This window comes from Serpula lacrymans (assembly GCF_000218685.1).
Source record: "Serpula lacrymans var. lacrymans S7.9 unplaced genomic scaffold SERLAscaffold_7, whole genome shotgun sequence".
Taxonomy (NCBI): Eukaryota; Fungi; Basidiomycota; class Agaricomycetes; order Boletales; family Serpulaceae; genus Serpula; species Serpula lacrymans.
Window position 1 is genome coordinate 383,407 of NW_006763296.1, and position 15,482 is coordinate 398,888.

At 51.5% G+C, this 15,482-nt stretch overlaps 5 protein-coding genes across 5 annotated transcripts; 3 read left to right on the plus strand and 2 right to left on the minus strand.

Annotated features, from left to right (window-relative positions):
- Nucleotides 1-6,132: 6,132 nt before the first annotated feature.
- On the minus strand, nucleotides 6,133-6,456 carry SERLADRAFT_467393 (uncharacterized protein; the record flags this gene model as incomplete). The annotated part of the gene is made up of 1 exon (XM_007318263.1): nucleotides 6,133-6,456. A coding segment is annotated over one exon (300 nt), but the record flags the coding sequence as incomplete, so codon positions are not given.
- Nucleotides 6,457-6,571: 115 nt separating this feature from the next.
- SERLADRAFT_356019 (uncharacterized protein) lies at nucleotides 6,572-7,990 on the plus strand (the record flags this gene model as incomplete). Its single annotated transcript, XM_007318264.1, has 5 exons — nucleotides 6,572-6,905; nucleotides 7,013-7,055; nucleotides 7,106-7,161; nucleotides 7,207-7,334; nucleotides 7,390-7,990. 5 exons carry the CDS (start codon nucleotides 6,854-6,856, stop codon nucleotides 7,753-7,755), a joined length of 645 nt encoding a protein of 214 aa, XP_007318326.1.
- A 470-nt stretch (nucleotides 7,991-8,460) lies between these two features.
- Nucleotides 8,461-9,347, minus strand: SERLADRAFT_437914 (uncharacterized protein; the record flags this gene model as incomplete). The annotated part of the gene is made up of 2 exons (XM_007318265.1): nucleotides 8,461-8,783; nucleotides 9,170-9,347. 2 exons carry the CDS (start codon nucleotides 9,345-9,347, stop codon nucleotides 8,461-8,463), a joined length of 501 nt encoding a protein of 166 aa, XP_007318327.1.
- An 840-nt stretch (nucleotides 9,348-10,187) lies between these two features.
- On the plus strand, nucleotides 10,188-13,137 carry SERLADRAFT_356020 (uncharacterized protein; the record flags this gene model as incomplete). The annotated part of the gene is made up of 12 exons (XM_007318266.1): nucleotides 10,188-10,274; nucleotides 10,406-10,576; nucleotides 10,712-10,799; nucleotides 10,875-11,041; nucleotides 11,102-11,287; nucleotides 11,353-11,430; nucleotides 11,495-11,538; nucleotides 11,590-11,712; nucleotides 11,775-11,950; nucleotides 12,007-12,255; nucleotides 12,307-12,506; nucleotides 12,584-13,137. The coding sequence occupies 11 exons, from the start codon at nucleotides 10,538-10,540 to the stop codon at nucleotides 12,953-12,955; spliced, it is 1,722 nt and encodes a 573-aa protein (XP_007318328.1).
- Nucleotides 13,138-13,551: 414 nt separating this feature from the next.
- SERLADRAFT_467399 (uncharacterized protein) lies at nucleotides 13,552-14,854 on the plus strand (the record flags this gene model as incomplete). The annotated part of the gene is made up of 7 exons (XM_007318267.1): nucleotides 13,552-13,727; nucleotides 13,790-13,809; nucleotides 13,885-13,967; nucleotides 14,022-14,092; nucleotides 14,147-14,224; nucleotides 14,284-14,374; nucleotides 14,431-14,854. 7 exons carry the CDS (start codon nucleotides 13,654-13,656, stop codon nucleotides 14,641-14,643), a joined length of 630 nt encoding a protein of 209 aa, XP_007318329.1.
- Between the last annotated feature and the right edge of the window lie 628 nt (nucleotides 14,855-15,482).

Below are 15,482 nucleotides of genomic sequence, written 5' to 3' on the forward strand. Positions count from 1 at the left end.
CCAGCTATGTCATGCCTGGCAAAGAATCCCAGGTCCTTCGCCTCAATAAGACACTATACGGTCTCAAACAGGTGGGACAATGCTGGTACCAGACACTCTGCGACAAGCTGAAAATGATTGGTCTCACACAATGTGAATCAGACCATGCTGTCTTTCACCAACAAAAAGGGAACGAACTCACCATACTGGCAGTTCACGTTGACGACATGACACTGATAGCACCAACAATGGTCCACATGCGAGTCCTGAAACGCAAGCTAGAAAAACTATTTGAAGTTAGCGATCTTGGAGAATTACACTGGATGCTCGGAATTGAGATTAAGAGGAATCAACACACCCGAACGATCCAGCTCTCCCAACGATCCTATCTTGATGCAATCCTCCAAAGGTTTTATCTTGAAGATGCAAAGCCTTTGTCCATACCGATGGTTGCAAACAGCTACCTGACAAAGGAGCAAGCACCAAAAACGCCAGAAGAATACTCTGAAATGCGAGATGTCCCCTACAGAGAAGCAGTCAGATCTCTAATGTATGCAGCCATTGCCACTTGACCGGATATCTCACACACTGTCGCCATAGCCTCCAAGTTCGTTGAGAACGCGGGTAAAGCCCACTGGGAGGCTGTTAAAAGGATAATCAGATACCTCAAAGGGACGCGTGAGCTGTGGTTGTCATTTGGACCAGAAAAGAGCGAACTTACTGGATATTGCGATGCCGATGGAAGCATAAGTGAAAACCGTCGTGCAATTTCAGGTTACGCTATTATGCTAAATGGTGGGGCCGTTTCATGGTTTTCAAAACAGCAAGAACTCGTTGCACTCTCAACCACCGAAGCGGAGTACGTTGCAGCCACCCACGCAACAAAAGAGTTGCTATGGATCAGAATGTTGATGGGCGAGATTTTTGGAAACGACTCACCAACACCAGTTCTCTTCTGCGACAATCAGTCCGCCATTGCTCTGTCAAAAGATAACCAATACCACGCTAGGACCAAACATATTGATATTTGATTACATTTTATTCGCCACACTATCAGAGAAGGGAAAATAGAAATTATCTATTGTCCGACGGACGATATGATAGCTGATACGCTCACCAAAGCTTTACCATCCTCAAAGGCCAAACATTTTGCCAGTGCTTTGGGACTTCGTATGGCTTGAGGGGGAGTGTTGGAGGAAGAAGACACAAGAAGCTTGAGAGAACAAGCCTTGTACAAAGAGGAACAAGGCGCAGGCGCCAAACTAGGAAAGAGCTGTAGATCAGCTGGCCCGTGCGCTCTGATGGAGACAATTTCACCTTAAGGTTTACTTCCGTTTTCCCTTTATAAATCTTTGTAGCAACCGTAGCACACCTCAGTCTTTCCCCCGAAAGCTGAGGTGAGCATATACCTATCTTGACAGACCTTTTACTTACTTGTACACCTAGTTTCTCGTTGTAACTAGGTAGGATCCGAATATAGTCTCAGTCTTTCCCCCGAAAGCTGAGTTTCTCGTTGTAACTAGATATATATTAAAAAACAGTCACAACACTTCCCACTGCTACCACTGTTAACTGCTGTCATCGTCAGTTGTCACTTTTGAAAGTGATTGTTATCCCTTTCAATTAGAGTCCTTCTGAGCACTACAGTCTGTGCGTCAGGAGCCTGCTATCACTGGGAACTTTGTCACCTCATCACATTGTCATTCTCAAACCTACCTTGTACTACAATTAGCAAGGTAGTGCTCGTCTATACTCACCACAAAGCCCCTATCTTGCTATATTCCAACTATCCCTCCTCCACAAAATCCACACCCATACATCACTGGGTTTTACTTTGAAGGATTGTTATACGTACCACTCCACGAACAACCAGACCACTCCACTGTTCTAGGAGGCAAAGCCCATAAACAAGTTCCGTGGAATCTGGGAGGATTGTGTGTTAGTTTGTTTTTGTGTGTAGTTTTTCTAACAACAGTTCTCATCATCGACAATGTCATGAAGATGGACCTGTTGCCCTATTTGGACTGGCCGCCGGGGCTTTGCTGATATCAGCAGCGGCGCGTGGTGGTCGACGGATCGGAAACGGAAACGGATAGAAAGTGGTGATGTCAGATATGGTGAGGGAGCGAAGAAGATGAGGAGGAGGAGGGTGGAGGTGACAAGGAGGTGAACCAGAATAGGGATCCAGAAGCGACCATTGGGTGAGAATAAAAAAGAGAGTAAGGGTCCCATGGTGGGACTGAGTAAAGAAAAAAGGGAGGGCAACAAAAGCGAGGGCGCAATGTGTAGCCAGTGGTGACGCAAAAATTTGCTGAAATACCAAAACGCAGAAAGTACTGAATGGAAAAGCAAAGGTGAACGCGACTGGATTGCCTAATAGAGGTGGTGCTGATCAGCCACAAGTTCGAAAAAGGCCACATTAATTACTATTCCATGCAGCACTGTGCCTGTGTGTTGCAAAAAGCGAGTTTTTCGAATATTCACTCCATTACTGACACCCGTCCATGCTACCAACCAACTTTGGCACATGACAGCAGCGCTCATCGTCTTTTGAGACAAAGATCCAGCGCTTGCCACACAGTGCCTAATTAAGTTTACTGTATTATCCAATTGAATCAGCTGATCAGATGAGAAACCTATACCTCAATGTCCATATCTCACATGAGCCGCTTTGCTTTGCCTTCCAACCTCAGCAGTATGATGAAGCCTCGACCCGGACCTACCGAACGACCCGCTCAGCCCAGCGGTGTGGGAATCAATAAGCCATGCCATGCCGAGCCGTGAGAAACACGCAAACACACCACTTCAACGACCGAAAACGTCCGACTTTCGCGATCCAGACTGTGCCGCCAACGATGTTGACGTCGAATCGCAGACGGCGGCGGTCCGCCACTCAGCGAGCTCGAGCGCCGAAGCCGGGCGTACAGCGTACGACGTCAGCAGACACGTTCAGGAACGCCATGCGACCACCGAGGCCCCAGCGCTCATCGCTCATCACCCGTCGCGTCTGAGCGCTCCTTCGCCCCACGGAAGGGGCCCCCCCCGGGGCGGGCCTGATCACAGGCTCTCGACAACCACTATCCCTTCTTCGGCCGCTCGGTTAGCGTCCATCGTTGCGGTGCGGTGCGGGGGAAAGTTTTTAAAGACCCACACAGCTCTGGATCAAACTCAGGTCTGATCGTTTCTCAGGACCTCGATGGCGCGATGGCACGCACGCTAATCGGATGTTCTTAACGATCAGATCTGAGAGCTGGTTTCTTTTTTGCCTTGCCTTTGCTGGATCTGACTCCGGGGGCGCTAAAACTGGATAAACGCTGTCGGTAATAATTATGAAAGACGAGAGGTGAAGGAAAGAAAGAAAGAGTGTCGATCGCGCTTGTTTTTTTTTTTCTTGAATTTTTCATTATACGTTTGTCCGGTAAAGTAAACTACAGTGAAGGCGTTTTAACAAATGTAATAGGATTTTGGGGGGTTCACAAAACGTGCTTGGGAGGACAAGTGGAGAGAGAAACATGATAATAAATACTCACTTTGTAGAAAGGAAAAAAGGGGTTTTGTGACATGACAGAAGAGGAAACGAGAATAAAAAAAAGGGAAAGGAAAAAGAAAGAAAGAAAGGGGAAAAAACAAGAAACCTCGATGCTAGTAGTACAAAATTAAAAAATCATACAACTCCATCGCTTCTAGCCAATGATCGTCCAGAACCGAAACCGAAGGGAACTCGAGAACTCGTTGAATGAGTGGGCGTTGCAGAAATCGCGAGAGAAAAATGGGTGGGTCGTGTTGGTAAACTCAGGAAAATGCTAATGACGTGTTTTTGTATCGAAGAAAGAAAATGGATCAAACAAGAAAAAGGCGGATAGGGCGGAAAGGCTCAGATTCAGTGATGAAGCAACACCTTCGACCTCTCGGATCTCGGCTCTGCAGATACGGGCGTCGGAGGCAGCTCCCGCCCTTTATCCTTCTCCCGCTCGTATGAAGCAAGCGGGATCGTCGACGTCAGCGGGGAATGCGAGATGGGAGAGGCAGACGAAGGACCGTAAGAATGCAAATGGCCTAACCGCGAACCCGACATCTGTCCCCCTGCCCCACCCCCGCCATCGTGCGGCCCATGCTGTCGGTGCATCCCCGGATGCGACAACGCCGCAGCGGTCGAAGCAGAAGAATAGAACGGGCCCGAAGTGTGCATGAAATGCGGTCTGCTCTCGTTACGCGAGTTGGACTGTTGATGTTGCTGCGAATGCGAATAGTGTACAAAATTGATCCCTCCGCCGCCGCCGCCCGCTGAGCTTCCGCCGGCTGGAGGCGAGGGGGAGGGCGTGAGGTCTTCGAGGCCGGCGCGGTTGGGGTGCGAGTAGATATCTGAGCCTGAGCCTGAGCCGGCTGAGGAGGTGGATATGAAGGACGTGTCGTCGTAGCCGCCTCGACGGTGTCCGGCGTAGGAGACGGGAGCTGGGGGGGAGGGAGGGGGGAGAGACTCTTGTTTGGATGAGGCCATTGAGAGTGCCTTGTCTTTGCGTCGTCGCTGGGTGGCTGTGTGTCCCTCCTTCTTTGCTCGAGACCGAGCATATCGCAGTCCACAGCTATACAGGAACGAAAATGATGTCAATCAAAAATTTTCAAGGGTTTCAAGTAAATTTTGAAATGGAGAGATACCAAGCCCGAGCCGGGTATCCAAATGGCAATGCAAAAGCAAGAAAAAGAAAAGGAGCCACGTACGCATTACATAGTTCCTTTTTTCCGCTTGGCCCTTTCCTCCACTCCGGACTTGATGTGGCCTTACAGCTAGAACATTTGAGAACACCGACGGGCCGGTTTCCTGTACTTCGCCCATAATGATCTCTTGTGGCACCGGGACTAACACGGCGCCTCGGAGGTGGGACGACGTCAGGTACAGATGACGACGACGCCGCAGCCTCCCCATTCCCACTCCTCGCATACGAGCCATAATCAGGGCTAACAGGACGTTGGTAACTCTGTGGCAAGCCCGTAGTTTCCATGAACGGAGATGTATGCGGCCATTGGGCTTGTTGTTGCTGCTGTTGCTGCGATTGTGATTGCGATTGCGATAGTGATTGTGACTGGGCTTGTGATTGGGGCTGCGGTGCGTATGACGTCGTTGTTCGCATCTGGCTGGATGAGGGCGGGAGAGGCGAGGCGGTGGGTGCGGGGCTATGTGATGGCCATGGGTCGTAGGGCATTTGGGAGGCGGCGGCGGCGTCCGTGACCTGATTCCATGGCTGAGGGGAATACGGAGAAGTGGAATGATGTGACTGCGGCAGGTAGGATCCGTACGATTGGGGCGAGGAGACGGGGGGGAGGGTGTAAGAATTTACGGGTGCATCATAGTAGTTGTAGCCCGGCTGGGGGGCGTAGGTTGAGGATGTAGTGTATATGGACTGGATACCCGCCGGGGGATTTGAGGGATTACGGCCGTATGAATTAACTTTATGGCATGCGAAGATGACCGTACCTTTATGCGATCCATATTGAGGAGAAAAACGATCGAGTGGATGACGATGTGCTTACCATGGGGGATGAAGACACTCTCGACTTCTCCTGCTACGGAAGGCATGGTGAGGGTTGCCTTGTATCTGCGGGTGCAGCTTGTAGTGGCGTCATTGTCAGCGGTGCCGCCGAGGCCGATCTGGATGCCACCGACGAGCTTTGCAAAGTCCTTTGAGGTGGGGCCCGAGGGGTAGGTATCGGTTGAATCGGGGGGCCAGCTGAACAAGAGAGACCTGTCTTGGTTGTTGATTAGGATCTGGAATACTCTAGTCATGGGACCCGGTTGAGGAAATATATGAAATAGACGTTGATAGAGTAGTTGAATTTGTTCTTGGCCCATGTAGGGGGTGCCACACCAGTTTGTCCACTTTGTCTTGTTGCGCTCGTCGTTGTCGCTTGGGGTGAGGTCTACGACTGCGTGAAGAAAGCAGAGGACGAGGCCGTCTGCGGCCCAGTTGATGACGATGTCTACGGCCATGTAGTGAGCGTCGACAGCGATTTTTTCAGCCTCTGAGAAAGGAGCGGCGGGGCCTTGATAGCCGAGGAGACGGCGGACACGAGAGAGACGGCAATAGCGGACTCTTTGGAGTTGAATGAGATAAGGGGAGGGGGGGGATTGAGAGAAAGATACCTTGTGATGCTGCCATGCATTGTCTTGCTTTCCAAGACGCCTCCTAAATCTGATTCTGCGGAAGCCTGTTCTTCTGGATGTACGAACTGGATTAGGGACTTTCCGATCAGGTGATTTGCCTGTTCGCCGAGATGGCTTGCGAGGACAGGATCGAGGTAGATGAAGTGGAGGTTTGAGGAGAGAAGAGACCAGTCTGGAGGGGGTGAGCATAAGAAAGAGAAAAGGAAAGGAGACTGACAGCAGCGGGTGTGGCCAACCTTTGGGAGGAGGGGGAGCTGGGGGAGGAAGGAGGAGGAGAGGGAGACTGAGGGCATTGTGGTGTTGTGGTAGACGTGGAAGGAGGAAAGGGGCATGTGGTTTGAGAGAGAGGAGGGTTGTGCTTGCTGTGTGTCGCCTCGTTGCGACGGCACGAGGAAGCTCATGGCTGGAAGATGGCACGGAGTCCGGACGAGTGGTCAATAATAGTATACAGTACTCTAAACCCGTGACAGCGAAAAGGAAAGAGATCGATGACACTCTCTCCCGCCGGTAGCGCTGGGCTAATCATTTACCGAACACTACATCTGTAGCGATGGCCACAGCACTCTCTCGCTTACACACAGCTGGTCCGTGCGTCACCCCCCCACCCGATCACTCCAGATCCGCTCCCAGATTCACACATTTAAGCTACGGGATCGTCACCGTTCTCTCTCTCCTCCCCTCACCACCCCTTCCTTATCTGGCCAGTCGCTGTCCATGAACATCTGGGTCGCTGCAGGCGACGGTGACCTCACCGCTGTCTCCGTGCGTCATCGCCTTCCTTCTCTCCCACGCACTCACCCTCCCACAGCACCTCGTCCTCCACCAAGGCAAGTGCCCCATCGATCCACCCTCCCTGGTCTCACTCCCCCCCAGCCATATCCCCGAACGCACCCGACCCCTTCACCTACACTCCCATGTGTGTCTCACTCTCCTTGCCCCTTGATCCCTTTCCTTCTCTCCCTTTAGGCATGCCGCTGCCTCATACGGACACCTCCACGTCCTCGACTTTCTCCTCTCTCACGGTCCGTCCTCCCTCTCGCCCTCCCACACCCATTGACTGTCCACAGGTGGCGATGTCAACGTCACTGACGACGACGGCGACACGCCCCTCTACACCGTCGAGAACGTAGAGACTGCCCGATGGCTCGTCCAACACGGCGCCATCGTCGATCGCACAAATACCGAGGGCCTCTCCGTCCGTCCCTTTTCCAATTTCATTATCACCACACTAATCAGATCACTTCGATCAGCCGATAGATCATCTCCACGATGACTTTCCACAAGTAGCCGCCTACCTCCGTTCTCTATCACCGCACCCTCCCTCCCCCCCACATCCCACCCACCACCAGCTGCCCTCCCAGCACCACCAAAACATCGCCTCAGAAGTCCTCACCACCTCCCTCATGCAGTCTGTCCAGCATATCATCCAGCGCGCAGACGCTGAAGCACGCAATCCAGATGACGACCTGCGACAAGCCGTCAGCCGCACCGTCTTCGAGGGCGTCTTGGCTGGCTACGAAATGACCACTCCACAGCAAGACGCGCGCGATGACCCTGATCAAACAGATGGCCCCAATGCCGTGAATGGCGTCAAGAGGCCAAAAACAGATGGTTGATCTTAGTCGATGGCCATCACCACCCAGTCCCAGGGCGTGTGCTTTCCTGCATTGTTTTGATCGCCCACTCGTCCAGATACTAAAAAGAGAGGCAAAAGTCTTACACAGGCGTCCGCTAAAGTCGGCTCGCAATCTTAGCGTCAACCTTCCTTAGCGTCCTCGCTTACTCCATCTTTTAAAATTCGATGACATTTTTCTCGTGATCACGATCAACATTTTTTTTATTTTTATAACTTCACTAGGCGAGCCTTACTTTTTTTTTTGTTCTGATCACGATCGCGCGCAGTCGATCGAATCAACTGTCAAAAAGAACCCAGTGTGATCAAAAATATAACGATTCCGTTAGGTTTAACTGACTAGCAACGAATAAGGAAAGGTGCCGGTGCATAGTCTCCCACTTGCTCTTTTGAGACATCCCGGCTCGCACACCGCTTCTTGGGCCTTCTGACGCTTTGCACGCTGCCTTTAGGGGCCTCTGGGGATTGTTCCAGTATGTTCCTCGGACGGCCGTAGGGCTAGGTGGAGAGCGAGGAACGAGTGAGGGGAGTCATACCGAGGTGTGGGGCCAGGCTGGGCTACTGGCGCTCATATGCACATGACGCGTGATGGCAAGGGTCTAGGGATGCCTCCTACAACTCTCATTTTGGGTGGAGCTGCGCGAGTGCGAGTGCTCGCGTTGGTGGCAACATCGATGTCAACTAAAGTTCACATTTGCCCACGTCCATCGCGGCCACCACCACCCAAATCAGATTCAGACGATAACAGTGCACGGACGCTCTGAGTAGCACCATGGACAGTTATGGGATTCGGCATACTCGAATGCGTGACCGCACACACGGTGTTTACCGACCCCGGCCCACCACTGATGGCGATAATCACAACTTTAAGAACCCATACGACGACACCTGAAATCATCGTGTGTCGTGTTTCGTCCCAGTGCTTGGTTTTTTTAGATTTGATTTCGGGAGGGAGGTGTCTGTTTTCTTGTTTGTGCGATGATGAATGATGCGAGGGCGGCCTCGCCGAGGCTGTGGACGAAACGTCAGAAAGCCCTCATGCACATCTGCACACATATGCCGATGTCAATGATGATTATAATTGAAGCGGAAGATAATCAATGCGGACGTAGTAGTCTTATTACCCGGATAGCAGCAGACGAATGGCAGATGACAGTTCAAAAATCCTTCCGTGCACTCAATCGTCCCAGACTGGAAATGGAGCCCCCCGAGTCTGTTGAGAGCGAGTGTATTAACTGGACCTGCGTGTGTGTGTGCGGAAGCCGATATCAGATCCGAGGACTTGAGAAGGCGGGGGGTGGGGGGTGTGGATAAAGTTATAGTTAGTTATAGTTACAGTTTCTGGCGTGGCGGCGTGGGGCCCGGGTCCGGCTTTGGTTAGAAGTCGATGCATGCACGGTGACCGACGGCGAACTGAACATTGAACATGAATTCTGGGCCTGGATTCTGTATCGGGCTGGATGGATTGAATGGGTTCCTATGTTTAAAGGTGGGGGCAGTGTGCCTTTTGGACCTGGACCTGAACCTGGAGATGGGGGGGGAGATGGGAGTGATGTGTGTTGATGGAGGAGGCATATAATGGACGTGAAATGTTGCGTTTTAGATGCGGCTGAGCGCTGATGAGACTCTGGACATGGGCCAAGTTGTGTTGGGCTCCTTTTCGCCTTGTTCTTGTCCGTGTCTTCTTCTTCTTTCAAATGGCTCGGATCTGTGCGTATGGAGTTGTTGGTCCGGCCGTGAAATGATGAAAGGTCATCAGAGGACGAGGACGATGCTGAGCCCAGGTGTTCCAAGACTGGGCAAAAAGAACAACTGCGATCTCCAGATGAAAACAAAGTTCAGGTTCCAACAGCTGTGGGAACGAGGGGACGAATACAGATGCTGACGAGACCCCAGCTGGTCCGCGGGACGCGTCCGAGAGTCCAGAAAATGAAGCGAGACCCAATCTGGCAGGGGGATCGATATCTATAGCGGGTTTCCCTACATCCGTTTCCTCCATGTCTGGGTGGGACCGATTTGCAACTCTAGCAACGTCGTTCACGCACGACGAACTCTCCTATGCATCCGCCACCCACGCCCCCGCCGATTCCCCCAAAGACAAAGACAAGGAGACGCCCATCCTGAGAATCGCGGGCGAGGCGCGTTCGAGGGGGTATGAGCTCGTGTGTGTGCCGCTGACGACGGCGAGGTGGAAGGAGAGGTGGGCGGATATGTGTATTTTGGCTGGGGAGGGCGGAGGAGGGGAGGGGGAGAGGGAGAAGACGGTGGAGGCGGAGAGGAGGGCGGAGAGGTGGAGGATGAGCCCGAGCTTTTTGCGCGAGGAGGTGACGATGTCGAGGCTGGGTGAGTGGGGCTATCGAATATCGACCAGCTCATCGCGCTCGTCTCATGGACCGTTTTTCCTTTTCTTTGGCAGATGAAGCTGAGGGCACGATCGCGTTGATATCGGATTGGCTCCAGCTGGATGCCAGAGACGATTGGGTCCGCCATGACTCTGAAATCGTGAGTTCTCTCTAGATCGCGATCGGTCTTGCCGCCGCATATATGCATGTGCATGCGACCGTCACACCGTCGACGACGCCTCACGCATACGCGTTTCCCCCCTCCCCACTGACCATCTTCACGTTATCCAGGCCCTCCGCCAGGAACTCGCCTACGCATCCTACCTCAACATCCACACCGCCATCCTGCCCCCTCCCCGCCATCGCGCGCACGTCACCTCCTACGCTCGCGCCATCAACGCGTGTCTGAAGAGCGTCCCGTACATGCAGCTCTCCATCCGGCTCCCGATCTACGATCCTTCCGTTTTTCAGCCCAAGGAGCCGAGGAGTCGGCCGTCGTCGGGTGTCTCGGTCAGGTCGACGTCGACGTCGTCGGTGTCGACGCCTCAGCTTGTGGTGTCTGATTTGCCGGTGCTGCCTAGGAAATCGAAAGCGAAGAAGGCACCGGAGGATGAGTTGAATGCGACGTGGGAGATGTGGGATATTGTGCGCAGTGTGTGTGATTACAATCCGAGGCTGACGCTCAGTAGGTCTTTCCCCCCCTTTCCTATTGCTTATCTTGTTGTTCAATTACATCGATGGCTAATAATGCACCATGCAGCACTTGACTTGACTCCGCCGTTGCCGACGACTTTGGGGGTCCTTAGCAAATGGACGGCGGAGCCTGTGCAGCACATCTTCCTACCTGCATCCACTTTCATCGCGAACACAAAAGGCTACCCCGTTCTGCCAAAAGGAACTCAGTCGTTTGTGCGCCAGAGTATGGCGGTGAGTGTTTTGTGCGAGAGTGACGTGGACATCTTGTTGATATCGATACCGACATCGTAGCACCGGCCTATCATCATCATGTCCGACGTAAGGTCTGGCACTCATAGCAAAGGAGGCGAATCGGCGTATTCTCAGTATATACGACATTTGGAAAAGTCAAGCCCGGTTGTACAAGCCGCTCTCAAAGCTGGTACGGTGGAAAATTTTGCTCAAGGGTACCAAGATTACCTCCAGGCTCCGTTACAGGTTAGTATTGCTGTCCGTTTTTTCTCGGCTATATCAAGTAGCTGATGTTATCCGTATATTCATAGCCACTGATGGATAATCTACAAAGTATCACATATCAGACGTTTGAACGCGACCCTGTGAAATACAGAAACTACGAAGAGGTTATTCCCGCTTCCTCTGGTTCTACGTGCAGCTGTCCTGACTTGATTTTCATTTCTGGTCTAGGCGATATATAATGCTCTGGTTGAATGGCCAGCGTCTGATCGAATGTATGTTGTGTCCTGGTTGGATATGATACAAAAATAACTGGAAGACTTCAGTGTGATATGTGTTGCCGGTGCAGGACGCGGGCCTCTCGTTGCGCGTAGCCTGCTCGCTATCCAACGATCGCGACGACCAGCCTTCGTCTACGCCGTAGAAAAGAACCCAAATGCATTCGTCACGTCTGTCTACCCTATTCGCTCTAACTCGACTCGTCTCACCTAATACGAATTCGTTATGATAGCCTCCAAAACCGTCAAGAAATGGAGTGGGGGTCGGGGGTGCAGCTGATTTATGGCGATATGCGCAGTATTGAGATACCGGAACAGGCGGATATACTCGTGAGTGAGCTGTTGGGGTCGTTTGGGGATAATGAGTTGAGCCCTGAGTGTCTTGATGGGGCGATGCGCTTTTTGAAAGGTATGTCTTGGGAGAAGTCTTGCTGTTATTGATATCTTCTCACTCGTTCACCATAGCGGACGGCATATCGATTCCTTGTTCTTACACGGCACATCTCGCGCCTCTCCAGTCGTCTAAACTGTTCAATGAAACGAGGATGAATAAAGATCCATCGAAATCTGCGGAAACTCCATATGTTGTGATGTTTCAAAATGTCGATATTCTGAGCGCCGACGGTGGTGGTCTCGGTGGTCGGTGTGGACCTCAGACACAGGAATGTTGGGAGTTTGAGCATCCTAGGAAAGATGGTGTTGTGGATGACCGAGGTACGCATCGCTTAAAGTGTTAATGTCACGACTTCTAACGTGAATGGCTAGGCTTGCCTATTACGAATAGCCATAACACACGGTCTGCAAAGTTGACTTTCCACATACCGCACGCCGGTGTACTTCATGGCCTTGCAGGTTACTTTGAGGCTGTGTTGTATAAGGGTGTCGGCCTTAGCATACACCCGCAACACAAAGATCGCGTCTCAAAAGACATGTTAAGCTGGTTTCCGCTGTTCTTTCCCTTCAAGGTACTTCTTCACTTCTTTTTTTATCGCAATACATACCTGCGGCACCCATGATACTGACGTTATCGTCGCTATGACAGGATCCTCTTTATCTCCCAAGTAATTCAGAATTGCAGGTATCAATATGGCGCTTGACGAACGAACGGCAAGTTTGGTATGAATGGTACGCGGAGTCTTTCCTCCCTGTGTTCAGTGCCCCTCTCCCAGGGGGGGAAGACCATAAAACGCCAACGAGCTCCCACGATCCTTTTTTTGCATCTACGACGACGCATGTCGCTGTGCCTAGTCCGTTGATAGATGCCGTCGATTCGTCTTTCTCGCCTGTCTCAGGGGGGGAGGAAGGGAGGAAGGAGGACGAGGGTGTTCGTGAGAAGGCTTGTGCGGGGGCTGTGAAGATTGGGCAGACTTTGTTGCATAACCCTGGGGGACGGAGTAGTTGGATTGGGTTGTAGGGTGGAGTACTGCAGCTCACGAAGCGACTTGGGTGGTATGTAGAGTGACGTGATGACGTCTCCTACTCCTGTTATCGTGAGTTGCTGCAGGATGTGATGTTGCCCTCTACGGTCGCTTGCTCCTCAAGCTTCAAGTTGTAAATATATTTTTGTTATGGATGGGATTATGACCTTGATGTCCCTTGTGCTTGTTGCACTGAGAACAAGAATAGTTCTTGAGAATAGTCGCAGCGTTGTTCGCAACTCGATAACAGTCGATTGTGCCTATATTTACGGTATGCGATCTATATTAAACGGTCACTCGATCTATCGCCAGTCCTCTTCGCTTAGAAGTCTAGGCATGCTAAGAGCTGTCTGTGTGGCAATTGGTACTCTGACTGCACAGTATAGAACGGAATGTGACGAGCGGCAGTGAGACAGTTTTGAGGAAGACTGCGACGAGTCTCGCTGTCATAACAATCTTGATTTGAATCATCGCGGAAGAAAACGATTATGATACGATCCAGAGTGCGGCGTGATCGGCTTGCGGGTATAAAAACTCCGTTTACAACTCCGTCAGCCAACTCGCTTCGTCGTCACACACCCGTCACCTCTTCACAACGATCTTTTCTCTTTAGACGTCTCTTCTGCTCTTCAGCACCAGAAAAAAAACCCAAACCCGCTTCAACACAAGCACTCCACTCTTTCTCTTCTACACCATGAAATCTTTTACCTTCGTAGCCGCTCTCATCTCCGTCCTTCCCGCCGTCTTGGGATTGACCATCAACACACCGTGAGTGGTTCCATAGAACACTTTGATTGATGACCAACTGACGTGGAACTTGAAAACTTTAGGAGCAACGTTGTTGTGTGTGGTAGGCCTTTTTTTCTTTCTTGGTGCTGACCGTATCGTTCGAGTCGTCTGACTGGTCATGTTCGTTCGTTGTTAGAACCCCAACAATTCACCTGGTCGGGCGGTGCTGCACCTTACTACCTATCTCTTGTTCCCGGTGGACAGTCCATGGCCTCGCCTGTGAGATTATTGTGTTCCTACCTTGCATCCATTTTTAAACATCGGGGTTCGTAGATCAAGCAATTCCCCACTCAGTCCGGTACCGCGTACACGTGGAATGTTGATTTGCAAGCTGGCACCACCTTGTGAGTCGCGCCAAACTTTTCTATGCTCGAAAAAACACTGATTTTGTTGCACAGCAACATCGCCCTCAAGGATAGCACTGGCGCTACTGCGTACTCTGACATTGTGACTATTCAGTCCGGTGGCAGCACAAGGTACGTGGTTGTTTTCACCCCCCGCTGTTATAGATACTTATTGATATCTTGCCTTGTAGCTGTGTGAACACCTCGGTTCAGGAGGGATCCGCTACCGCTGGAAGTGCTCCCCCCGCTACTGGTGGAAGCTCGCCTGCCACCGGTGGATCGTTAGTCTCATTTCCCCTCTGACATCTTGTGTTTGTATTGAATGACGAAATGTAGGTCGCCTTCCGCCACCACGGGTGGTTCTACTCCCTCTGGTAGCGCCTCGCCATCTTCTGGCTCCAGCGCCTCCGGCTCTGCTGCGCCCAGCTCTTCGAGCCCAAGCAGCAACGGTGGTGCCCGTCTCACCGTGTCCTCTGCTTTCGGCGTTGCTGGAATCATGGGTCTTGTCGGAGCAGTTCTTTTCTAATTTCCTGATATATCAGGCTTTATGATCCGACGGACACGAGTTTACTATACTATGGGACCTCATTTATGTTCACTCTGAATGCTACCTGTCATTGCTTCGCCCTTATACCAGATCATCATTTAGTGACCTTACCTGTTACGGCTCGCAGTCTAAGCTCGATTTGTTATTTTACGATATATGTGAGACGACGTACTGGTCGCAAGCGAGTAATCTGACCAGAATTTCTGTGATGATATGCCATTGTGGGAAATGGGAAGTTCGATTCAGCAGTGATCGGAAGTAATTCGTGGATCACGTGCGGTGTCGCGTAGACGAGAGGTCTGTTTTTGGTTGTGTAGGTCGGGCTAGCTCTGCTTCAAGTTGTTTGCGCGTCTTTTTTCCGCCAAAGCCTTTCAAACTTGACTTTATACATTCAAGCTTGTTCTCTTCAAACCATATTCTTCCTCAAAAAGACGCGCACGTTCTCTACTATTTCTTTTTCCTTTAACCATGGCCACTGTCTCTGACGCCGACGGAGGACATGACCACGTCAACGACGTGTTGCAACAGATAACGAATGGCGAGACTGGGAACGGCGTTGCTGATCCCAGTTACAAGCTACATGACTCAGTCGCGAAGCAAGAAGCTCACGACGATCTCGAAGGGGGTTCTCTTTCACAGAACGCGCTTGCAGGAGAGGCCACCAATGCCGATGCATTGTCTGGCAAGGAGAACTTGGTAGAGGCCACTATCAATCACACTCAGGAGTCGCACGAGCCCACTGAGAACGATGTATGCCACGTCTTTTCCTTTGTGAATGATCTTTCCAGGCTAAATCTTTGTGTCTTTGTGTAGAGCACTGTGGACGATGCTGCGCAGGCGACG